Here is a 25,392-nt window from a genome sequence, read left to right as displayed (position 1 = left end):
ACTTAGGATCTTACTGGAACTTCAAGACAATCCTGTGAGACTTGGAATTAAAATAACTTAACCCTATTTAAAAACCCAGTGACATGCTTTTCTCATGGTACATTTTTTTGATGTAATTTATATTGGCATCTTCTGTATGTTAACTTGCTTAATAGTTACAGCTACATTTGCATAAACCTATATTGTGTGAGAATCTACTAATATTAATATAATTCTTACTTTGATAGACCTTCCCCCACCCCCCATTTGAAACTAAGATTTCCAGATTCTTAAGACTTCTCTTAATGTTGACACTGAACAGATTTAACATGCTGAAAAAATGCACAGTACAGAATAGTGATATAAAAGCTGTACTTTTTGGAACTCAGACTTGGGACTGCTTTTACTATTGAAAGTAAGAAGGGAAAACTTAAGCAGTAATAGAGTTCTAGCACTTTATACCGTGAAAGGAGACCTGCATACCGGGAGAAGAGTGAGAAGCAGTAGCCAATAGGAGGGAACAGACAAAATCCCCAGCCATGATGCAGAGGGCTCTGATCTAAGGAGCTCTAAGGAGCCCTGCTGCTCTGGTCTGCGCAAGGCGTTTGTGTTCGTCCTGGTAATGCTAAGAATAAAGCATGTTCAGTGAGTGTGAGTTAAGAATGCAGGGAAAGGATGTAACATTTTAAATTATGTCCATTAAAAATATCTTACATGTTTTTAAGAAAATTTTTCTAAAGCTTAGCTATTATGGCGGGATGACATAGTGTGTAGAAATGTCCATACATTAGTGAGCTTCGTGTTCCTGAACTCTTAGGCTAGATGTCTAACCATGAGGAAGACTGTAGGTATGGCTCAAACTTTGGATGAGAATTTGAGTAGTATCTGACACTTCTTTAAACACTTGATTTTGTATAACCTAAGAGGGAAGCAATCGGTCTCTCTGGACCACCATGTTCTTACTACTAAAATGAGAGGATCTATTAAATAGATGGATTTCAGAGCTAAAATGTCTGGGAAATAGCTAGTTCTGTGCTCCTATAACAGAGGAAAATGAATGACCTAAAATTTTTTATTATTTAGAATGATCTTCCTTAGCAATGTGTTATAAAGTAGGCATTAAATAAAGATGGTCTTATTTTAAAATATGATGTATTGAAATATATTTGCTAAAGACTTTCCATTTTTGTAACTTCCTTTGAAAACTAGTCAACATCTCCATGAATTTCCACTAATACTCATTTTTGGAATTGCCACATCTCCTGTTGTCATCCATCGGCTGCTTCCTCATGCGGTATCATCTCTGTTGTGTATAGAACTATTCCAGTCTTTGTCTTGTAAGGAGCACCTGACTACAGTACTTGATAAGGTAAAAAGAAAAACTTGTACCAGTGCAATAGGATGAAAAGAAAACTTCCAAGAGTAGATTATAAATATAAACGTTAGTGATAAATTTCTGTATGTCTCACTATGATATTGTATATGTTCCTACACATGTTTTAGTATTTTTATTTATTTTATAATGTATAGTTTGGTCTCGTCACTTAAAATAGAAGCTTTATGGAAAAAGTAGTCATATCTTTCTATATCTACCTACTTATTAACTAGTCATTACTCAGTGGAAAATTACAGGTTTTTAAAATAAATTTTTACAGAATTTAATGACTCCCGAGTAACAGTAGCAATGTTTTGACACTTACATTTTATGTTAAATGATTTGGAGTTTTCATGGACTCTTCCCTGTCATGCTGCTCATGACAAAAAGTAAGTACTAAGGTATTCCCAGAGCTCAGCTTTCTGCTTCTGCCTGAGTGGAAATGCTCTTCTTGAGTATTGACTGTCTGTGAATTGTCGCTGAGCTCAGCTCCTTGAAGAAGTGCTTTGAGCTGCTGTGTAACTTAAACTCATAATGACCTCCCACTTATCTGATAACCACTTTGACATTTTTCCCCTTAAAGGTGGTATCCACTGACAGCTGAGGGAAATTTTTCCAGCTACAGTATTTAAAGTTGCTTGGTTGTGACCAAATTCAGTTGGCCTTCTATAACTCTGCTTCAGTTTGAAAAGCCTAGTATGACTTCATTTTCAGATTTAAAATCTTCAGTGCAGCCATTGAAAATTAGCTGAGTGATACAAATTTACCAATTTAATAATTTTTAAATAGACACCTGTTAATTTTAGGTTTCTCATTCAGCAGTGTTACTGAATGTGTTACTCTTCATTACTGTGCATAGATGAAAAAGACATCTTATCAAATAATAAAAATTGCCAAAGCCTACAGCTTCTTCAGTGACGTCTGAAGGGAGAAAAGAGATTGTATAGATGATATTTTTTTGATAGACTTTAATATAACTTTTACAAATGAGGAATTGGATGGAGGAAGATGGACATCTTTGATTTGAAGATGTAGAATGAATAACTACTTCTGTTGTTTTATAAATTATTTTAAAGTTTTGGTCGATATTTGTCCTACAAAAAGTCTAGCTACTGGTATGGCTTTCATAGGTACTGTGTTACAGTATCACTTTTTGCCTCATTATTTACTTGATGTTTATGAAGAGTCAAGACTAACAGAGAGTATGTCCTGCCTTCCTTTTCTCTCCTTCAGCTTCTTCTTACAACTCAGTTTCCGTTTAAGCTAAGTGAAAAAGTGTTGCAGACTCTGACCAACATCTTTTTGTATCATGATTTCTCAATTCAAAACTTTATAAAAGGACTTCAGGTAAGAAGACACTAGTAGGTTTGAAAGTTCACAAGATGATTCTAAATAAATTTCTGTGTTATTTCAGACTGACTTTTTAGTGTGATAATTAGGCATTTTAAATGGCAAGATCTGGCTATGTAAATTCAAGTTATATTATTCTGTGTTCAGTGAATCCTTTGTTATCTTGCATCAAAATGTAGGGAATATGTTAATTAGAATATTAAAAATTGAAAAAGACCTCTCTACTTTCCAGTGATTCTTAATCATTTGGTGGGGGAGGAGGGGGGGACTTACTTTTTTGAGAATCTGATGAGCACTAATGGGCTTTTCTACCTAAGAAATGATGTATATAAAGGGTCAGCAAAGTTTTTCTTCAAAGGGCTGTATATTAACTATTTTTGGCTTTGCATGATACATGTGGTCTCTGTTGAACATCTTCCTATTTTTTAAACATATTTTTTAAACGTATTTTTTAAACATTTTTTAAACGTATTGGGACTTCCCTGGTGGTCCAGCGGTTAAGAATCTGCCTTGCAGTGCAGATGTGGGTTTTATCCCTGGTTGGGGAACTTAGATCCCTCTTGCCTGGGAACAGCTAAGCCCGCACACTGTAGAGAGCCGGTGTGCTGCAACTAGAGAGTCCATGCACCACAAGGAAAGATCCTGCATGGTGCAGCGAAGATTCCACATGCCGCAGCTGAGACCCCACAGAGCCAAGGAAATATATTTTTAAAACAATCCTTTATAAAGGTGTAAAAAAATGATTTATAGTTCCTGCTGCTGCTAAGTCGCTTCAGTCATGTCCGACTCTGCGACCCCATAGACGGCAGCCCACCAGGCTCCCCTGTCCCTGGGATTCTCCTGGCAAGAACACTGGAGTGGGTTGCCATTTCCTTCTCCAATGCGTGAAAGTGAAGTCGCTTAGTCGTGTCTGACTCCTGGCGACTCCATGGACCGCAGCCCACCAGGCTCCTCCATCCATGGGACTTTCCAGGCAAGAGTACTGGAGTGGGGTGCCATTGCCTTCTCCGTCACAGTTCCTGAGTCTATAAAAATTGGCTATAGACTGTAGCTTGTGGTGCCCTGCACATGTGTGTGTTCATTTTATTTATTCCTATATACTGTGAATGCATTTCCACTAAGGTTTCATAAATTGCCAGAAGAAAATTCATGAACCTAATCTAAATAACACCTAATTTAAAAACAGACCCCATTCTCCAGTAATTTCAAAGTTAATAGTACTTCCTTCTCTTGGCCACTACCTGAAATACCTTAGCAAAGTGTAATTGTTGTGAACACATGCTATTTGTCAAGTTCATTGAAACCTATGTATTAGTAATCTTCAGCCCAAGAGTACAGTAGGATGTTTCATGTTCATGTGGTGCCTTGAAGATTACAAATTATTTCTTTACTCTGATGTATTCTTCCTTTACATTAAACACTATAGTGTTTTATTACACAAGAGTGTTAGCTCTTATGGCGAATATGTGTCTTGTTTTTTCAACTTAGACTTTTTAAAAGGAGTATTTTAAAGCAATAAAATATTATTTACCTTAGCAGTGAAAAGAAAGTGAAAGTCATTCAGTCGTGTCCAACTCTTTGCAACCCGATGGACTCCACAGTCCATGGAATTCTCCAGGCCAGAATCCTGGAGTGGGTAGCCTTTCCCTTCTCCAGGGCATCTTCCCAACCCAGGGAATCAAACCCAGTCTCCCACATTGCAGGTGGATTCTTTACCAGTTGAGTCACCAGGGAAGTGTGATATTAAATGAAATTGAGATATAACAACTTTCTAATTTTACTTCTCATTCATTTCATTTCATTCATTTACTTATTTACTTCATAAGTGTTTATGGAGAGTCTACTGTAAGTCAAGCACTGCGCTAAGCCCTGGAGATACAGAGGACAAAGAAATCTCTGTCTCAAATTTCTTATTGTTTGCTGAAGGAGGCAGAAAAGTAGAAGTGCAGCTCTTGAGTAGTCCGTGCTGTTCGAGAAACATGCCTGGGGATTCCACAGTGAACAGAAGTGTATCCCAAGGACAGGAGCTTGCTGGGTGGAGGCTGGAAAGGCGACGGCAGAGGGAGAGAGCTCCGTGGGAGGGGTCCTGCTTCCCTCGTGGCTCGGATGGCAAAGAACCCACCTGCAGTGCAGGAGACCTGGGTTTGACCCCTGGGTTGGGAGGTTCTCCTGGAGAAGGGAATGGCTGCCCACTCCAGTAGTTCTTGCCTGGAGAATCCCGTGGACAGAGGAGCCTGGCGGGCTACAGTCCACGGGTCGCAAAGAGTTGGATGCAGCTGAGCACAGCATGGCAGTCCAGACGAGTCAGGATGAGGGCTGAACTAGGGTGGTGATGGTGGGACCAGGGAGGAGGAGACAGATGTGAAGAGGAGACAGAATCTTGTGGCTGATGGGATATGTAAGAGAGGAGTGTCTTACATACACACAGGTTCTAGCTTAGCAGACGGTTTGGAGTTTGGTACCCTTTATTAAGTGTACCTGTTAAAATAAAGCCAAGGACCCATTTGTGAAAAGGATGTTTCTTTCTGTGGATGGTAAATTTAGGGCACGTTGGATATAAAAATTTGTACCCAGGAGAAAGATCTGGACTAGAAATACTTAGGATTTATCATTGAAAGGCAGGTGGTTGAAGCTGTGCCGTGAGGATGAAGTATTGCCTAGAAGAGTGAGGAAAGGACCAAGAGCAGGCCGCGAAGGCAAGCTCCCTGTGAGTGAGCCACAGAAAAGGACGCTAGAAACGGGAAGGAAGACCAGCAGGAGAATATCTCACTGCGGTCGAAGGAAAAGGAAGTGTAAACTGTAGGCTCACATACCATTGAGAACGTGAGTGGAAAAAAGCACATTAGGACTTTGCTGGGGGTCCAGCGGTTGAGAACCCATCTGCCAGTGCTGGGGACACGAGTTTGATCCCTGGGCAGGGAAGATACCCCGGGAGCGTTGAGCCCACGTGCTGCAGCCACCGAAGCCTGTGTGCCTAATGCCTGGTGTGCGGCAAGAGAGGCCGCCACAGTGAGAGGCCTGCACGCGCCCGCTAGAGAATCGCCCCACTCACTGCAGCCAGGGAAAGTGCAGCAGCAAAGACCCAGGCAGCCAAAAACAGAAAGGAATGAGTGTGAATAAAGACTGTTTGTTAATAATTAAAATATTAACCAGGTTACTTCATCTTTCTGTGTCTCAGTTTTCTCATCTGTAAAATGAAGGGATCCGATTAGATGATTTTTTAAGTTCCTGATTATTGTTTATGTTAGGTACTTTATTAAGTATTAACATTGAACCTTTGATATGTATTATTATCTCCAGTTTTGCCCTTGAGAAGCAGAGACTGAGATTAAGTAGCTTGGCCAGGATCAGACAGCAGAATCTCAGTACCCCATCCATCCAGTTTTCCTGATCCTCAGCTGCTGTTCCATTGCTCAGTTGTGTTGACTCTGTGACCCCATGGCCTGCAGCACACCAGGCCTCCCTGTCCTTCACCACATCCCAGAGCTTGCTCAGACCTCATGTCCATTGAGTCGGTGATGCCATCCAACCGTCTCATCCTCTGTCATCCCCTTCTCCTCCTGTCCTCAATCTTTTCCAACATCAGGGTCTTTTCTAATGAGTCACCTCTTCACATCAGGTGGCCAGAGTATTGGAGCTTCAGCATCAGTCCTTCCGATGAATATTCAGGGTTGATTTCCTTTCATATTGACTGATTTGATCTTGCAGTCCAAGGGACTCTCAAGAGTCTTCTCCAACACCACAGTTCAAAAGCATCAGTTCTTAGGTGCTCAGTCTTTTTTATGGTCCAGCTCTCACATCCATACCTGACTCCTGGAAAAACCGTAGCCTTGACTATATGGACCTGACTTGTCAACAAAGTAATGTCTCTGCTTTTTAGTACTCTATCTAGGTTTGTCATAGCTTTTCTTCCAAGGAGCAAGCGTCTTTTAATTTCATGGCTGCAATCACCATCTGTAGTGATTTTGGAGCCCAAGAAAATAGTCTGTCACTGTTTTCACTGTTTCCCCATCTGTTTGCCTTGAAGTGATGGGACCAGATGCCATAATTTTCATGTTTTGAATGTTTAAAATTTAGTTTTTTGAATGTATGTTTTAGTCATCAGTGGGAAATACTATGTGTAAGTCTTTGTTTCTGTAGGAGGTGCAATAGGGCATATAATTGCTATATGTTTAAGTCCTTCCCTCATTAGGTAGATACAACCAACTTGTTAATTGACCCAAATATTGACAATACACTTGTTTCATCTACAGCTGTCCTCTAACTCAGGTGACTTGGTTCCATCCCTCCTCCCCAGCAAGTCCCATATTGTGTTTGGTTTTACTTTTCTCATGTTTAGAAAGTAGTGCTAACTTTGAAATAAATATAATCCCATTAATGTAACCGTATGTCAGCAAGGAAGGAGGGTGTTAGTGTGTGGATTTGTGGGGTGAATACTGTTTTCCAGTGACCAGAATTAGTTTTCTACACTCTCTCGGGAGCTCTCTCTTTGGTACAAGGTATGCGGAAAAACCAAACTGGTTGTGAGAAGCTTGCTTAGAGTCAGGAGTTTTTAACATGTGGATAGTCTTGTAAAATACATCTTACGAGTTATGGTAGAAGCTGGAAAATCAGTCCCCCTTGTACTGGAGAGACCACAGCACTCTAATTCCTGGACCACATGTATCTACCAAATATGTGCCGTCTTTTCCTCCATGACAAAACTGAGTTTTAAAAGATACACTTTCTTTGGACATGCGTCATTTTTCATGTTTTTTTTTTTTTTTTTTTTTTTTTTATCAGTAAGCAAAGCTTCTGCTCTTGTAGCATTTTTATTTATTTAGCAGACCAGTTTTTACACTGATTTTAGATTGGTATTTTCTTAGGAATATTTGAGCACCTGTTAGACTGTTAGATCACACCACAGTCACATCTCCATCACAGCTATTGTTATTGTAAGTAAGGAGCTTCTGTGGATAGCTGATCTATCCACTTATGTTCGTTTCTTTCAGTTTATACTTCAGAAATTACAATTTTCTGACCTTGTCTGCAAAATTGGAGCCCTAAAATATTCTAGGTGTATAGACATTTATGCATTGTTTGCAGTTTTATTGTGACATTATTAAATATATTAGTGCCATAAATACTTTCGCTGTTTAAAAAAAAAAACACCTTAATATTTAGCAGACATGGAGCAAGAGATTTACTGCCAAATACAGCAAATATATTGAATCTTCACTTTTCTTTCAGCTTTCTCTATTAGAACATTTCTATTCCCAGCCCCTCAGTGTTCTGTGCTGTAATCTCCCAGAAGCCAAGAGAAGAATACGTTTTTTATCAGCTAATCAATGTGAAAACATCCGACGTCTTCCATCATTTAGAAGGTAAAAAGAGAAGTACATATTTAGTATATCTTGTCAAAGACTTGGGGCAAAATAAGGGATCTCAGAGCCAGTTAATTTTGAAGTGGGTAAAGGAAAAATAACTTTTTTATTTAAAGCAAAATAAAACACATTTGTTTTTAATTGAGACATTTGGCATAAAGAAAAATATTTTTGCAGGGGGTCGTAATTTGCAGTTTTGTTAGTTAATTTTTATAAGTAACATTTCCTGTTTCTGGGGTTTATGACCTTTGTTTAATATTAGACCCCTAGACTAAGAAATGTACCTGATTTAAGGACTTGACCATGACTTGAATTTATTTTTGAAAAGAAATGAAAGAATGTGGCCACCAATCTTGGTAGTTCTTTATTTCCGTATGCTATTCAAGTATTTAAAATTCTCATTCTCTGTTTTTGTGTATGCGGTTTTAAAAATTTTAGGTATGTGGAAAAGCAGTCTTCAGAAAAGCAAGTTGCATTGTTGACCAGTGACAAATCTTTGAAGGTAGGACTATAGATATATTTGTTGCTGTTTTATTCTTTGTTTCCCTTCATTAAAAAGAATATACACAAAAAATTTATTGAGTTTTATTTTTAAAAAACTGTACACTCTAATATGCTTTGCATAGTGAAGTATTGGATCTTGATAATCCTATAGAAATGTGATTCTTAAAGGTGATGTAAAACCTCAGTTCTAAAGGAAGACTTTATTTTTTTTAAATCAAGAAGGAAAAGCTAGAACATGAGGTTTCTCCTGTGGTCTGTTTTGGAAACACTTGCAGATCTCAACTTTCTTTTCCACATAGTGGTTTTGGAATCTGTAGGTGGTCTCATTTAATATTCTTGTAAGGGCTGTCAGAAATAGAAGCCATGCAACTTAGGGCCCCACTGCTAAGTGGATATTGATTTGATTTGGAAAAAAAATATCATTACATATTGATAATATAGTGCCAGGAAAGACGTGATGAGCTTAGAAAATTATGAGTTAGCTATACAGCATGGGGAATATCAAAAGAGGGAATTTTTTTCTTTCTTAAATAAATAATAATTGGACATGGTACATAATTCAAAGGCAAAAATAATATACAGTGAAAAGCCTCCCTCTCCCTTCCACCTTAATCCTCCAACTACCCACTTACCCTCCCTGAATACAGCCAGTGTTGCTAGTTTCTTATGTATTAGTCTGGAGATATTTTCCACATATACAAGTAACAAGTAATTATATATATTTTGGAGGTTTATTCCCCTGTCTTACAGAAGATAAAGACATACACTATTTTGTATTTTGTTTTGTTTTCTTAATCTTGGAAATCATTCTATATCACTACTAAAGAGTGGCATTGTATTTTTTTTTTAGATTAACTTTCTTTATTGTGATATAGTTGATATACAATATTACATAAGTTTCAGGTGTACATCATACAGCGATTTATAATTTTTAGAGGCTAGACTCCACTTATAGTTGTAAAATATTGGCCATATTCCCTGTTGTACAATATATCCTTGTAGCTTATTTATTTTATAGATTGCAGTTTGTGCCTCTTAATCACATTCCCCTAACCCTTCTTTCTCTCCACTGGTAACCGTATCTGTGAGTCTGTTTCTTTTTTGTAACGTTCACTAGTTTGTTTTTTAGATTCTACATGTAAGTGATGTGTAGTATTTGCCTGACGTATTTCCCTTAGCATAATACCCTATAAGTCCATCCATGTTGTTGCAAATGGTAAAAATGCCGTTCTTTTCTGTGGCTGAGTAGTATCCTACTGTATATGTAGTCCCCACCTCTTTTATCCATTCATCTGGTGATGGACACTTAGGTTAAACATTGTGTGCATGTATCATTTCAAATTAGTATTTTGGGTTTTTTTTTTTAGATACATATGAAGAAGTGGAATTGCTAGGTCATATAGTAGTTCTGTTTTTAGTTTTCTGAGAAACCTCCATACTACTTTCCACATTGTCTGAACCAGTTTACATTCCCCTCAACAGTGTACGAGAGTTTCCTTTCCTCCACATCCCTGCCAGCATTTGTTACTTATGTTCTGTTTGATGATAGCCATTCTGAGAGGTGTGAGGTGCTCTCTCATTGTGGTTCTGATTTGCATTTCCTGGTCTATCCGTAGTGTTGAGGATGTTCAAGTAATTGTCGCCTGTCTGCATTTACTCCTTGGAAAAATGTCTCTTCAGTTCTGCCCATTTTTTAATCAGGTTGTTTGTCTCTTTTGAAGTTGTGTGAGCTGTTTATATATGTTGGATATTAATCCCTTATCAGTAGTATCATTTGTAAATATTTACTCTCATTCAGTAAGTTGTCTTTTCGTTTTGTTGGTTTTCTTTGCTTTGCAAAAGCTTTAAGTTTAATTTAGGTCCCATTTGTTTATTTTTGCTTTGGTTTCCTTTGCCCTAGGAGACAGAGCCAGGCAAATACTACTACTATTTAGATCAGAGTTCTGCCTGTTTTCTTCTGAGAGTTTTATGGTTTTCAGTCTTCTATTTAGGTCTTTAATTCATTTTGAGCTTATTTTTATAGTGTTACAGAATGTTCTAATTTTATTCTTTTACAGATAGCTATAAGAGTGGCATCATTTTATTGAATGAATGTACCTTCATGTATTTAACAAGTCCCTTACAATTAGAACGTATGATGGTACACTTATTTTCAGACTCTTTATATCTTTTTAAGGAAAAAGTTTATTAGAAAATTGTACTAAAATTAAGATGAGATTGAAGTTAAGCCCTAGCACTCTGTGGGTTTTACTGATACAAACTATTTTCAATTTTTTTTTTATTGGAGGATAATTGCTTTACGATGTTATGGTAGTCTCTGCCATATATCAGTGTGAATCAGCCATAATTATATACGAATGTATCCCTTCTCTCTTAAGCCTCTCTCCCCTGCCACTCCACCCATCTAGGTTGTCACAAAGCACCAGGTTGGGCTCCCTATGTATTAAATTTTGAATAAAAGAATGTTAGTTTTTGGAGGGCATGTGTTCTATACAGGTAAACACTAATTTACCTCCTTGTAAAAAAATTCTCAAAATATATTGAGAATGGCTTCTTTTTGATGTTGTTCAGCTATAGTTTACATACGTAATCACAATGCAAAATGGCCTTTATCAAACATTATTTCTGATGCAGAATCCACACTAGGCCATAATATAAAATCACTTTTAGATTGGATTTAATAATCATTTTAATAAAGTCTGTAATCTTTTCAGAGCAGTGTAGGAAGTCTTCAGACACTAAAGTAGGTTATTTCAATATAGAGGAAATTTAAGAACCAGCGGGAAAGGATGTGTGCATGTTATTGAGTTTTTTAAGATTAGACAGCTTAGTTCTATTCAGTCAGTGAGTTGCCACGTGTATTTCCAGCTGGAAGTTTCTGTCAAGAGTGTACTTTCGGAGGTCAAGAGGGATTTTTAAAGAGTACCTTTAACCATTAAGATGACAAAAGGAGAGAATGTCTAGGCTGGCCTGTTGCAGAAGTTTGCCGTGTTCGTTGGCTCAGTCGTGTCTGACTCTTTGCTGTCTCATGGACTGGAGCACTCCAGGCCTCCCTGTCCTTCACTGTCTCCTGAGTTTGCTCAAACTCATGTTTATTGAGTCACTGATGCCGTCCAACCACCTCACCCTCTGTCGCCCCTTCTCCTCCTGCCCTCAGTCTTTCCCTGCATCAGGGTCTTATCCAGTGAGTCATTTCTTCACGTCAGGTGGCCAAAGGACTGGAGCTTCAGCTTCAGCATCAGTCCTTCCAGTGAATAATATTCAGGGTTTATTTCTTTTGATCTCCTTGCTGTCCAAGGGACTTTCAAGAGTCTTCTCCAGCAGCATAATTTGAAAGCATCAGTTCTTCAACATTTAGCATTTTTTATGATCCAGCTCTTACATCCATATATGACTACTGGAAAAACCATAGCTTCAACTATATGGACCTTTTGTTGGCAAAAATTATATCTCTGCTTTTTAATGTGCTGTTTAGGTTTATCATAGCTTTCCTTCCAAGGAGCAAACATCTTTTAATTTCATGGCTGCATTCACCATCCACAGTGATTTTGGAGCCCAAGAAAATAAAATCTGTCACTGTTTCCACTTTTCCCCCATCTCTCTGCCATGAACTGATGAGACCGGATGCCACGATCTTTGTTTTTGAATGTTGAGTTTTAAGCCAGCTTTTTCACTCTCCTCTTTATTAGAGTGGTTATCATCTGCACATCTGAGGTTGTTGATATTTCTCCTGGCGTTCCTAATTCCAGCTTGTGATTTATCCAGCCCGGCATTTTGCATGATGTACTCTGCCTATAAGTTAAATAAGCAGGGTGACAACAAACAGCCTTGGCATACTCCTTTCCCAATTTTGAACCTGTTCATTATAGTCTAATATTAACTTTGCTTTTCAGTAACTTTTTGTGTATTTTCTAAGCATTTATTTGTACTGTGCTTATGTTTGTTACAGTTGTCAGACCTGTTTGTTATCATCTTTGCCATATTCCTTTTGGGATTGCATATTTAATCATTTAGAGGTGTATTTTCTTGGGACTTACATAGTAAGAAATATGAAGGAGCAACAAAGATTTGCACCTTTAACCTGAAAAAATTGTATGTTGGCTACCTGCTGAATTCAAGGGACAGAAGTTATCTCTGAAAAATTAATTTATTGGTTTTTCTAGTTTAGACCAAAAATATCTTTGAATATTTTATTCTTATTATGATGTTTTTCTTTTTATCTTTCTATAGTTTTGGTTTAAAATACTTGATAATTTTATGTGTATTTTTCTATAATAAAAACAATTGGAAAGGAATGCCGGATGATAATAACATGGTGCTGCGTGATACAGGGGACGATTCCAGATGATAGTCAGTAACATGGTGCTGCGTGATACAGGGGACGATTCCAGATGATAGTCAGTAACATGGTGCTGCGTGATACAGGGGACGATTCCAGATGATAGTCAGTAACATGGTGCTGCGTGATACAGGGGACGATTCCAGATGATAGTCAGTAACATGGTGCTGCGTGATACAGGGGACGATTCCAGATGATAGTCAGTAACATGGTGCTGCGTGATACAGGGGACGATTCCCGATGACAGTCAGTAACATGGTGCTGCGTGATACAGGGGACGATTCCAGATGATAGTCAGTAACATGGTGCTGCGTGATACAGGGGACGATTCCAGATGATAGTCAGTAACATGGTGCTGCGTGATACAGGGGACGATTCCAGATGATAGTCAGTAACATGGTGCTGCGTGATACAGGGGACGATTCCAGATGATAGTCAGTAACATGGTGCTGCGTGATACAGGGGACGATTCCCGATGACAGTCAGTAACATGGTGCTGCGTGATACAGGGGACAACTCGCCTCAGAAACCCTGCGTTTGAGCTCCCACTGCTCCGTAGCCTTGTGCACTTAAGGAAACCACTTACCCTGTTTAACCCTTAATAGCCTTGTCTCTGAATCTGGATAATCCCTAGTAATGATTTCTCCATAGGGTTAGTGTTAATCAAAGTCTTTTCAGCAAATGAGAGTGAGTTTAAAACAAATAGAAGAATAAAACTTTTATAAATGTAAATCAGAAATGCTGCTGCTGCTAAGTCACATCAGTCATGTCCGACTCTGTGCAACCCCATAGACGGCAGCCCACCAGGCTTCCGTCCCTGGGATTCTCCAAGCAAGAACACTGGAGTGGCTTGCCATTTCCTTCTCCAGTGCATGAAAGTGAAAAGTGAAAGTGAAGATGTTCAGTCGTATCTGACTCTTTGCGACCCCATGGACTGCAGCCTACCAGGCTCCTCCATCCATGGGATTTCCCAGGCAAGAGTAATAGTTACTATTTATTTTTCACCATGATAAAAATTAAGATATCAGTTAAATGTACTGTTTTATATATTCTGTGACATAGGATATATAACGTAGAACATACAACAAAGAATATATAATCCTCTTATACAGTCATGTAGAGCCATATCGTTATATAGACCTACCTCCTGTTAGTTTTGTGCTGATTTTCTACACTTACATTTCTGAGACATAGATCTCAAAGTGTAATCTAGTGAAATTTATATTCTTTATATCAAGATTGCTTCTGCTCTAAGAATCTCCTTGCTGTCTACTCTCAGTGACTGCTGGAGACCGTAGCACACACCGGAACCCCTTCTGAAACGCGTGTCGAGGCCCCGCGCCCAGCGTTTCTGGTTGTGCCCCCCTGAGCTCAGCCCCAGGAGTCTGCGTTTCCAGAAGGGCCCCAGGCACTTCTGACGCTGCTGCGCTGGAGACCATTCTTTGCGAACCACTGGCCCAGACGACTCCCTAGAAGAAAACAGCATTTATTGTCTCCCTTTACCTTGTTTTCTTAAGTGTAGAACTAAGCTAGTAAATGGCAGCCTAACAAATGATTCATCTCACTTGTATTCTGACTGGAATCAAGATGTTAAAAAAAAAAAAGCAAACAGAAAAACTCACTTCAACTCCCTTAAGATTATGGACCCTTAGTTTCATAAATAACTGCTTTAAAATTATATACCAGCTTTGTATTTCATAAACTTTAGGAATGAGTTTTTTGAATGTACTTAAATCTAAAAATTTAGCTAACTTAACCATGTACATTTGTAGAAGATTCATTAAGAAGTTCAAACTAAGGTGAGACATTAGAAGGCCACGTATAGTTGAAAGAGTCAAGACTGCGCATTTTCTCATTTCTGAGTAGTCTGCCCAAGGCAGCTGTGTACAATGCCTGGAAAGTATGCTCTCAGAGCTCACAAGTAGGTTCTTCTAAGTTTAAGCAGAATGGACTTGGTTCAAGCTCCCATTAATTCAAACTTCTGATGTCCCAATAGCTTTCAAACCTTTAATAGAAGTTTAACAAATAATCTTTGAAGTTTCTTTCAGAATGCTAAAATTTTTATTTATTTGTTCATTAAACAGATTAATAACTTTTCTTCTGACTGGTTAAATCATTTAGATTCCTCATTAAAATTTCATTTTAGTGTATAGGTTTAAATGAAATTAAATCAGGCAGTTTATTATGGTAAACAGCTATAGGATTTAAATGAAACAGCAGGAACAGTGACTGTATATATTTTTATAATGTTTTTGTTCCAAAGTTTTGCTTTAGTAATCAAGCTTTCTTTTTTTTTTTAACTTTAATCTTTAATTTATGAAAGTCTATTTCATGAGAAATTGAGCTGTCAGACATGCCTTTAACAGAACTTTCAAATTCACCATAATAAGAAAATTTTTACTCTTTCCTGTGCCTGAAATTTTGTTTGAAGTCAGATATTAAGGAGAGCTTAGAAGATTTTGGCCTCATATCATATTTGCATAGTTTTTATCTTATAATAAAAATACTAGTTTTTGATATACTGAGAAGTTTTTTTTTTGGTTTTTTTTTTTTAGTAAGTAGTGAAAAATTCTCTTGCTTTCTATGAGGAAATGTTTTGGTGGAGGGAGAATTATAACAGCTTTTCCCAATTAGTACTTTTTATGCCTGTCCCAACATCATATCTAAGATTGGGCCCATTTTAATCTTGTGCCCTCTAAACCAGCCACATTCTATATTAGTAATAATTTGCTATACATGTTGATCCTGTCTTGTCAAGAAATTAATTATGCTCATTATGTAATGAGTGACTAATTTCATATACCTCGTGTAAGAAAATAAGTCTGTGTATTTTTATTCAAATCTTATTTAAAGCTGTGTGGCATCCTGTTAAAGCATTAAACTTCATGGTATTAGAAGACTGAAATTCAGTCTCTTGCAGGTGACAGCTGAAGTTTTATTATTTTGACTTTTCAGTATTTCATGTCTCTAAGCTTATGTGCCCAACTAGATTTAAACTCCATTAGGAGCTGAAAGTAAGAGAAGGTCTTAAAAGTTGTAACATAATTGCTGTTAGAAAGATAACCTGATACAGCATGCTTATTTTATTGAATTCCTGTGAGGAGCTGGAGCCCAGAGAAAGAAGTGACGTATCTGAAGTCACAGAACAGGTTAGAGGCGGGGCAAGGACTCGTGGTGACCGTTTAGCATGCTCACCCTGAGTGTGGTGGAGACCTGCCTTTCACCTCCGCCTGCCTCTTCTTTCTGTTGTTTGTTTTGTTTTGTTTTGATGCAGATCTGAAAGACAAGAGAAGGGGGAAAATCTATTTGAAAAAATAATAAAAGGGAAGGAAAAAAGAAATCTCTCCAAGCAAACTACCAAATGTGATCAGACAAGCTAGGCGTTAACAGGGTAATGTGTGAGAAATTGGCAGTTTCAATCCAAACCCTTCCTCAAATGTTTCTGATATAAATGCCAGGGTAGCAGCATGGAGCCCAAAGGGCTGAGAGAGACGAGAAGATTAGCACTCCTTCCACCCAGGGAGCTGGGAGAAAGCCATGGTTTGCTGTTCTCTAGGTAGCTGCCATGTGAGAAGTCAAGCGTGGGAATCATCTTCAGCTAAAATTTCTCTCTAATAAGAAAAATAACGCTTAGTTCTGTCAAGATAATAAATAAGAAAATGCTGTGTTCTTGGACAGCTGATGCATTTTAATCCTAAAATTTGTTTTACTACCTTTCAGTGAGCGGTGAATTAATTGAAAGGAATAAGTTGCATAAATTTAGTCACTTTTACATACTTTCATTTAGTTTTCTTGAGCTCACTCTTCACCCCGTGCATACAATTCTAGACAAGAAAGTGATAGTACTCTGGAAAGAAGAGAAATAAATGCAAGAACTAAGTATCATGGCACATATTAATCTACAAATCATGTTTTATTTACCTATAAATATATATTTAAGTTTTACGTAGTCATTGGCTGCTGTAAAAAAAGTAATCCTTAATGATGGCGGCCATGTCATTTGAGTAAGCAGTAGTGATTTTTGAATGAATGACAGACAGACATAATTTATGTGACTGGAGATGGCTTATTTAAACGGTTGTATTACACATTGCCAGCACTCAATATGCCAGCAAATTTGGAAAACTCAGCAGTGGCCACAGGACTGGAAAAGGTCAGTTTTCATTCCAGTCCCAAAGAAAGGCAATGCCAAAGAATGCTCAAACGACCACACAGTTGCACTCATCTCACACACTAGTAAAGTAATGCTCAAAATTCTCCAAGCCAGGCTTCAGCAATACGTGAACTATGAACTTCCAGATGTTCAAGCTGGATTTAGAAAAGACAGAGAAACTAGAGATCAAATTGCCAACATCCGCTGGATCATTGAAAAAGCAAGAGAGTTCCAGAAAAACATCTATTTCTGCTTTATTGAGTATGCCAGAGCCTTTGATTGTGTGGATCACAATAAACTGTGGAAAATTCTGAAAGAGATGGGAATACCAGACCATCTGACCTGCCTCTTGAGAAACCTGTATGCAGGTCAGGAAGCAACAGTTAGAACTGGACATGGAACAACAGACTGGTTCCAAATAGGGAAAGGAGTATGTCAAGGCTGTATATTGTCACCCTGCTTATTTAACTTATATGCAGAGTACATCATGAGAGACGCTGGGCTGGAAGAAGCACAAGTGGGTATCAGGATTGCCGGGAGAAGTATCAATAACCTCAGATATGCAGATGACACCACCCTTATGGCAGAAAGTGAAGAAGAACTAAAGAGCCTCTTGATGAAAGTGAAAGAGGAGAGTGAAAAAGTTGGCTTAAAGCTCAACATTCAGAAAACTTAAGATCATGGCATCTGATCCCATCACTTCATGGCAAATAGATGGGGAAACAGTGGCTGACTTTATTTTTGGGGGCTCCAAAATTACTGCAGATGATGATTGCAGCCATGAAATTAAAAGACGCTTACTCCTTGGAAGGAAAGTTATGACCAACCTAGACAGCATATTAAAAAACAGAGACATTACTTTACCAACAAAGGTCCATCTAGTCAAGGCTATGGTTTTTCCAGTGGTCATGTATGGATGTGAGAGTTGGACTATAAAGAAAGCTGAGTGCTGAAGAATTGATGCTTTTGAACTGTGGTGTTGGAGAAGACTCTTGAGAGTCCCTTGGACTGCAAGGAGATCCAACCAGTCCATCCTAAAGGAGATCAGTCCTGGGTGTTCATTGGAAGGACTGATGCTGAAGCTGAAACTCCAATACTTTGGCCACCTGATGTGAAGAGCTGACTCATTGGAAAAGACCCTGATGTCAGGAAAGATTGAAGGCGGGAGGAGAAGGGGACGACAGAGGATGAGATGGTTGGATGGCATCACTGACTCAATGGACATGGGTTTGGGTGGACTCCGGGAGTTGGTGATGGACAGGGAGGCCTGGCGTGCTGCAGTTCATGGGGTTGCAAAGAGTTGGACACGACTGAGCGACTGAACTGAACTGAACTTATTACACATTGACTGGCAGCTGACAGCTGGCTATCACTGTGATTTTTTAGGTCCATGGTGGTTTTGTTTTTTTAATCTTAGCCAGCATTTACAAATAGAGAAATTTTATATCATGAATTCAGACTTTGTCTTCTTTTGAAAAACTACTAAATCTGGCCCGTATCCAGCAAGACAACAGTGGTCGGTCTTTTTTTCCAGCAGTTGCTCTTACTGAGGAAAGAGACTGCGTGTTGGCCTCCATTCATTCACGTACTACTTCATTCAAGAAATACTTCTTGAATGCCTACTGTGGGCCAAGTATTAATCTAGTACAAGAGTGAACAAAACAAGCAACCCCCCTGCCTTTTTGGAGCTTACCTGCTATCAAAGTGAGTCGGTAAAACATCTTTGTGAGTAGTAATTGCTAAGAAGAAAACAGTGAGAGAGAGAAAGGCAATACTGGCAGTGTGCCCTGGGAATGAAATGGAGACTTTAAGTAAGAGCCTCATCAGGAAGGTGAGTTTTGAGTAAAGAGGAAGTTACAGAGCATCCCATACAGGAACCCAGAGGAAGAAAATTCTCAGCAGGGCCACAGCGAGTGGAAAGCACGAGAGGCTGGAGCTTGTGTGGGATGTTTGGGAGCAGCAAGGGGGCTGGTTCTGCTGTTTTTCCTGCAGCTCACTGTTTTCCTGTGTCTGTCTCAAAGATCAGTAGAGACCAGGAGGTCTTCATGTTTTCAGAACAGAAAAAAACATTTCTTTGAAACAATAAATATTTCTAGGCAGTGCATCTCTGTTGAAAAGACCATCCAAACACCGTTATGAAATAAAACAATGGCAGCTATGACTAGGGTATGGAAAAGATTGCAGAGGAAAAATTTAATGACTAGCAAACGGGAGAGCTATTTCAGCAGGCTGTGTCTGTGCACGAGCGTGGTGTGATGCCGCTGTAATGTATTAAGAGGGAGATTTTCTCTTGCATCAGGACCTCTTACAGGCTGAAGTTTATGAAAGCGTGTTCATACAGTGCTTTAGGAATTGTTGCCCTGCACACATAAAGGCATTTGCAGATAGCTGTCGCAGTAAGACAAAGAACTTAGAGGACAGGTTACATGAAAAAGCTAAATTAGTCATTGGTGATGTTTTCTGATAAGCACACAGATATAAATAATAGTGGAATCTTTCTTATACGGAGTTAGGTTCTGAAGCCAGCACATTAAGTCAGAGATTTTGGATGGTCAGAATCACTGTTGAAAATCCCTTCGACAGGTATAACAGATCTTCCGATTAGTCCCGCGTAGCCAGTTTTATTTTCAGTGTTGGAATCAGAACTTCCATTTCCTCAGATGAAATATCTGCCATGTTATAGGAAGAAAACAAAAGAAGACAAAATGTTTTTTCAAGGCTAGAATTCTAGTCATCACAGGGATGTGATGCACGCTGGAAAGTGTGAAGGTACTAAGACTGTCTGCGAGAAAACATGTTTGTATCTTTCTTCTCCCACTTACTCCAGGGCATCTAATTCCTGGAACGTGGAACATTGCCTATACTGTGTCAAGTATTTCTTTTCTCTCCACATCCAAGTAAATTTAGTGAAGATGTTGTTCATTTCTACTGTATCACCCAGTTGTTTGTATTTATAGTTAGCCCACAAAGCAAAAGTAAGAGGTGGTACAAGCACAGTCATTATTCAGTAACAGATTCCTTCTTCTCTGGAACAGTGCCCCTGTTTACAAGCTTATGTACCCACATATCACGGCAAGCCATTAGTGGCTCCATGCATCTCTATGTTACAGCTTATAGTGAGAATAGAGCTTACGTGTACTCTGACAGTAGCAGTTAAAATACCCTTCGTTATGATAGAAGACCTAGATTTTTGAAATTACCCCCTAACTCAAATACTGGCAGGAAAAAACTTTGCTACTAAGAGCTTTTCTTTCATTTGCCGTGTGCTTTCAAGTAATGACTCAGGTTGCTGACCAAGGAATTGATTTCTAGGTAAGTTAGAGTTCAGGAAAGTGTATCAGACTTGTTGGATTAGATAGCTTAGATTTGTTTGAGTGTATTAATATCTGGGGGCTTTCCGGGTAGCACAGCAGGTAAAGAATCCTTCTGCAGTGCAGGAAACCCGGGTTCAATTCCTGGGTCGGGAAGATCCCCTGGTGGAGGGCATGGCAACCCACTCCAGTATTGTCTGGAGAACCCCCAGGGACAGAGGAACCTGGCAGGCTACAGTCTGTGGGCTTGGAAAGAGTTGGACACGACTGAGTGACTAAACACAGCACGTTGATGTCTGGAGAGTTATTTTCTGCGTGGTTGACCACTGAAATCTTGGGTATCTGCAGGGTATTGCAGGAAAAAAGACAGCTCAGTACTTAAGGTTTTTTATTTGACTTCTTATTGGAGGAAAAAATTTGAAGATGGTACCACAGATCGTAATCGTCTTAAGAAAATGTTACAGAAATAAGTGATAAAAGGATTTGAAGCATGAAAAATGCATGATAGGGTGTAGTATTTTAAAATCCCTTTTAAAACACTTCAGAAAGTTCTAGAAAACTCTCCCAACCATCACCCCTCCAAAGAAAAGCCTTTTGAAACTGATCTGTGAGATTGGTCGTCCCATAGGTTTCTTAAGACTGCCTCCCGAATCACACTTCTTGGATTCTAAGTTACAAAGCTGTTGGCTTCAGGGTTCTAATTTTCAGTTTCACCTGCTTAGTCGGTAAAGTGAACAAACCCAGTTTTGGAGATGCCCACCGAGAAAGCAGAGATGTAGCGTGGTCACCCGCGGTGTCGCTACTGCAGTCTCTCCTTCCCTTTCAGCACAGCTTCCGTAGGACCGTGGGGAAAGCAACGGGGGCTCCTCTGGGAGTCGCGTGGTTGAGACTCTGCTGCCAGTGCTGGGGGCATGGGCTGACTCCAGGTCAGGGGACTGAGCTCCTGTAATGCTGCGTGGGTGGCTTAAACCATCATGGAACCGCAGTGGCCCTTAGTTACGTTGGCACTGGGGGCTCTGGTGATCTCCTCACCCCCTCATGCCCCTGAAGCTAGGGGATGGTGGCCATCCCTTGCTGTGACACTCCAGGTGACGGACGTGGGCAAGCGTCCAGCAGGTGCTCGTTTGCACACGTGTGTTTCTGAGGGGCCAAGTCTTTGTGGCAGTGCTTTAGACAAGAGGAAATTAGTTACAAAAGTAATTTAGTTTTGGTATGTGTAAAATATCACCAGACTTGATACTAAATAAAGAGTATCCAACTGTTATCCTAGATTTTGTGTGCATGATGAATTCTCAGACTTAAGGTTAATTTGTAATTCTGAATCTTGTCTCATCAGTTTTCTGGAAATTAGACTTTATTATTCTGCTAATTGCTGGCTTACATATTTGTAATGACTTTTTTAGGAGGAAACACAGTCATTACTAGAAAACCTGCATGTTTACCACACGAAGTACTTCCTGGTTTTGAGATGTCTTCATCACTTTACTTCTTCTCTTCCCAAGTACCCATTGGGGCGACAGGTAACCAGAACTTAACTCATTTGGAATCTCTGATGCAGGAATATTACTGGTTTTTCCCTTTGAGTTTAGTAGCATTCAGGCCTCAGAATTTGCAACGGATCCACATCTTGCAGTGTGTGCACAGTCTAAACCCATCCCAGCTGTGCACGTTACTGGTGATTGAAACTGTGTTCTGTTCTGAGGGCCACAACCAGAAACAGCCATGTGAATCCAGGCGGCAGTTCTTTCCCTCCAGGGTGCTTGTGCCAAGTCACCTTAATTTATTTTCTTTAATACTTTGTCACTTACACTGAGAGAGCTGATCCTCCACTTCAGTGAAATGAAAAAAGGAATCTGTTTGAGACCGCCTAATGGTTAACCTTGCATTATACCCAGAACTAAAGGAAAGTAGTACTTTTGCTTCTTGCAGAATTATGCCCTACTGGCCTTTGGGTCATAACATAAACCTGTGAACCATCTTTAGAGTGGATGCAATGGAAGAATTCTGTATTCCTAAATCTTTGCATCCTTAACTCGGAGGGTTACAGAACAAATATAACATGTAAGAATGACTTATTTTCTGCCATTAAACCTTCTTTTTAGTAATCACATCATCGTTTTAGTAATTTTCTTATTGCAGAGTGACCAGTGACATCAGCCATTCCCAATATGATCTCATTTTGCTTTCATGTGAATGAAAAATTTTCTTTGACCCGCTCATTTATGATTTTTACAAACTAGTAATGTGCAAACTTAGTAGATCGTTTTTGGTCCCTCACAAGTGTGCTGTTCACTTCCAGATCAGAGAGCTGTACTGCATGTGTTTAGAAAAGAACATATGGGATTCAGAGGAGTATGCATCAGTCTTGCAGCTGCTGAGGTAGTGTGGTTTTTTTCCTTTTTTATCTACTCTAAGCCTGCCAATAAATAACATCTGCTTCCAGAACTCTGCCTGCCAAGGAGTTTCATAAGTAGCCATGTTGTAACTAATATTTGTATATATCTTGAATTTTATGTTTGTAGTTTATATAGTGTTTTTAATGTAGAGACCATCCATTTCTTTGCTAGTTTTACCTTGTTTCTGAACTTTGGATTTTTTAAGTGAAATCAGTGTTTGCTTTCTGAATTGTTGATAGCACACAGGGAGAACCTTGGTATTGATCATTTCAGTCCAGCCAGCTTGCCGTCATGATAGGGAAGGTAGTCACGGCAGGCACGCTCACATGGCCCCAGTCTGGTTGGGTTGCGGAGCAGCATCACTGAGTGAGGTGCGTCCTGTGAAGGGTGGCTGCCACCGGGCGGTGGTCTTGATGCCTTCCCCAGCCTGAGCTGGCTCTGTCAGCATTAACATTGGCTAAGCCATGAATTTTTTCTAGGATTATATGAATAAATAAGGTATCTTGGTGCTATTACCAGATATCAAAGATCACTTATTCCTGACAAGTTTATCTTTTAAAGTTATAATTATTTGTTTTCCTTGTCTTTACGCCTTATGTGTATGGTGACTTCTTAGTCTTTCATAAAAATAATGACCACTTGGGTAGTGAGAGAAGGGAATCCAAGTGTGAGTTGTTTTTGCACACAGTCTTATAATTTTCCTCAGTGGATATAAATGTTCATATGAAAATATCGTAAAGAAGTCTAAGAACTGAATATTTACCAAGCCTTGGCTTCCCCTGGGTCCACAAGAAAAGAACAGATGGGCACAGTGGGAGGAAAATTCACATCGAGAGCACGTTCAGTCCCGAGACTTAATAATGCAAGTGTTAGTGATCCAGCAGGTGCAGCTTAAGATAGGAAACTAATTTTATGCTATCTGGAAAAATAACTCCCCATGGAAACTAGATTGCCCCTGAAAAGCTATGTTTTATTTCATTTTCTTTAAATGCCAATAAGAGATTTCCGTATATTTATATACTTCAACTGGAATGTTCCTGAGCTTTCTTTGGTTTTCTGTTCAGGTCGGCACACTTATCTCAAGCACCCAGTTGATTCTTGCTGGGTTTCCTCTTTAACCTCATGATCAGTAATTGCCCTCCTTTTCCAGTTGGGTATTTGTAAATTCATAGATTTATTTGTCAGTGAGGGCCAGGGATCCAGAATGCCCGTTCTAAGTGAGGGTAAGGAGCTGCAAACAGTGGTCGCTGTGGGATGCACTGTGGGACAGCGCCAGTCAGAGGCCGTGAGGTCCCGCTCTGTCAGGCACTGCGGGTGCATTTTCCAGTCGAGTGCCCAGGTGCACCTCTGTGGGAGATGCCGTTAGCCACACTTGATAGCAGGTGAAGCTAAAGCACAGATAGGGTTTAAGTAATTTTCCTGAGATCTTATAGCTGTTTGATGGAACTAGGATTCTAATTCAGATCTGACTTTAAAACTTTTATACATTCCACTTTTCTTTGCTCAGGTCTAAAATAGGGATTTGGGGATCTGAGTAAAGCAGAACCAATGAATAGAAAGCAACGTTTCAGTCATATTGCTAATCTGAGGTCAAAAACATGGATATTAAAAACTAAAGATAAATACAGCAGTTACAGCAAGGGCAGGCAAGAATCTGGGACCTACCAGAGAGAAAGAAATCTGCCACCCTTTAAACTGGAATTCTTCTCTTCCCCTTTGTATAGATTAGATGTCAACAAAAAATCAGGGACACTTGTCAGTTTAGTCATTCTAAATAGGAAACATCTGAATTTAGGAAACCAGACATTCTTGTCTCCTGTCTTCAAATAATTGAAGTCATAAGAGAAAATAAGTTAAAAATGATCACTGAATGTTTCTTTGGAAAGAAGAACTGTAGTACTATTAGAAACATAGTCTAGTAACATTTCCAATTTGAACTTTTTGTTTAGAGTTACTTGAATGGCAGTATTTCTCTTAAAAAATCCCTTTTATCTGGAAGCTGACATGTTTAAATAACCATAGGTCTACTTGATGAAATATTTTGTGACCATTAAAAAGTATAAAATTCCTAACATTTGTGTGGAACTGCAAAAGACCCTAAAGAACCAAAACAGTTTTGAGGAAGAACATAGGTGGAGACATTCTTCTTGATTTCTGTGTATATTACAAAGTTGTAGTAATCAAAACAGTGTGATATTGGCGTGAAAACAGACATAGATGAATGGGGCAGAATAGAGAACCCAGAAATAAACTCATGCCTACATGGGCAGCTAATTTATGACACAGGGGACAAAAATATACAATGGGGCAAGAACAGCCATCAGCAAATGGAATTGGAAAAACTGGACCACTAATGAACTCAAAATGGATTAAAGACAAGCACAGAGTTAAAACCATAAGACTAGAAGAAAACATAAGCAATGAGCGCCTTGACATTGGTCTTGGCGATGGTGTTTTGGCTTTGACACCAAAAGCAAAGACACAGGAGTGGGATTGTCTTAAACTAAAAGGCTTCTGCACAGGGAGCCGTCAGCAAGATGAAAAGGCGCCTGCAGATGGGGAAGGTGTTTGTGAGGCATACATCTGAGGAGGGTTAGTATCTAAAACATATAGAGAACTCAC

The 25,392-nt window shown here is 39.2% G+C and overlaps 1 protein-coding gene across 7 annotated transcripts in view; it reads left to right on the top strand.

The window, feature by feature from the left end:
* The window catches only part of ORC3 (origin recognition complex subunit 3), a 65,259-nt gene that overhangs the window by 18,407 nt on the left and 21,460 nt on the right, over positions 1-25,392 (top strand). For all 7 annotated transcript variants that reach the window (XM_043889855.1, XM_043889852.1, XM_043889851.1 and 4 more), the window contains 6 exons: positions 1,189-1,348; positions 2,588-2,701; positions 7,934-8,067; positions 8,506-8,569; positions 21,778-21,894; positions 22,674-22,753. In XM_043889855.1, the coding sequence (XP_043745790.1) occupies positions 1,189-1,348; positions 2,588-2,701; positions 7,934-8,067; positions 8,506-8,569; positions 21,778-21,894; positions 22,674-22,753 (669 nt within the window). The remainder of the gene's footprint in view (positions 1-1,188; positions 1,349-2,587; positions 2,702-7,933; positions 8,068-8,505; positions 8,570-21,777; positions 21,895-22,673; positions 22,754-25,392) is intronic.

The sequence above is a fragment of the Cervus elaphus genome, chromosome 28, assembly GCF_910594005.1.
Source record: "Cervus elaphus chromosome 28, mCerEla1.1, whole genome shotgun sequence".
NCBI lineage: Eukaryota > Metazoa > Chordata > Mammalia > Artiodactyla > Cervidae > Cervus > Cervus elaphus.
The sequence above is the reverse complement of the archived record's forward strand: the minus strand, read 5'-3'. Positions and strand labels throughout refer to the sequence as shown.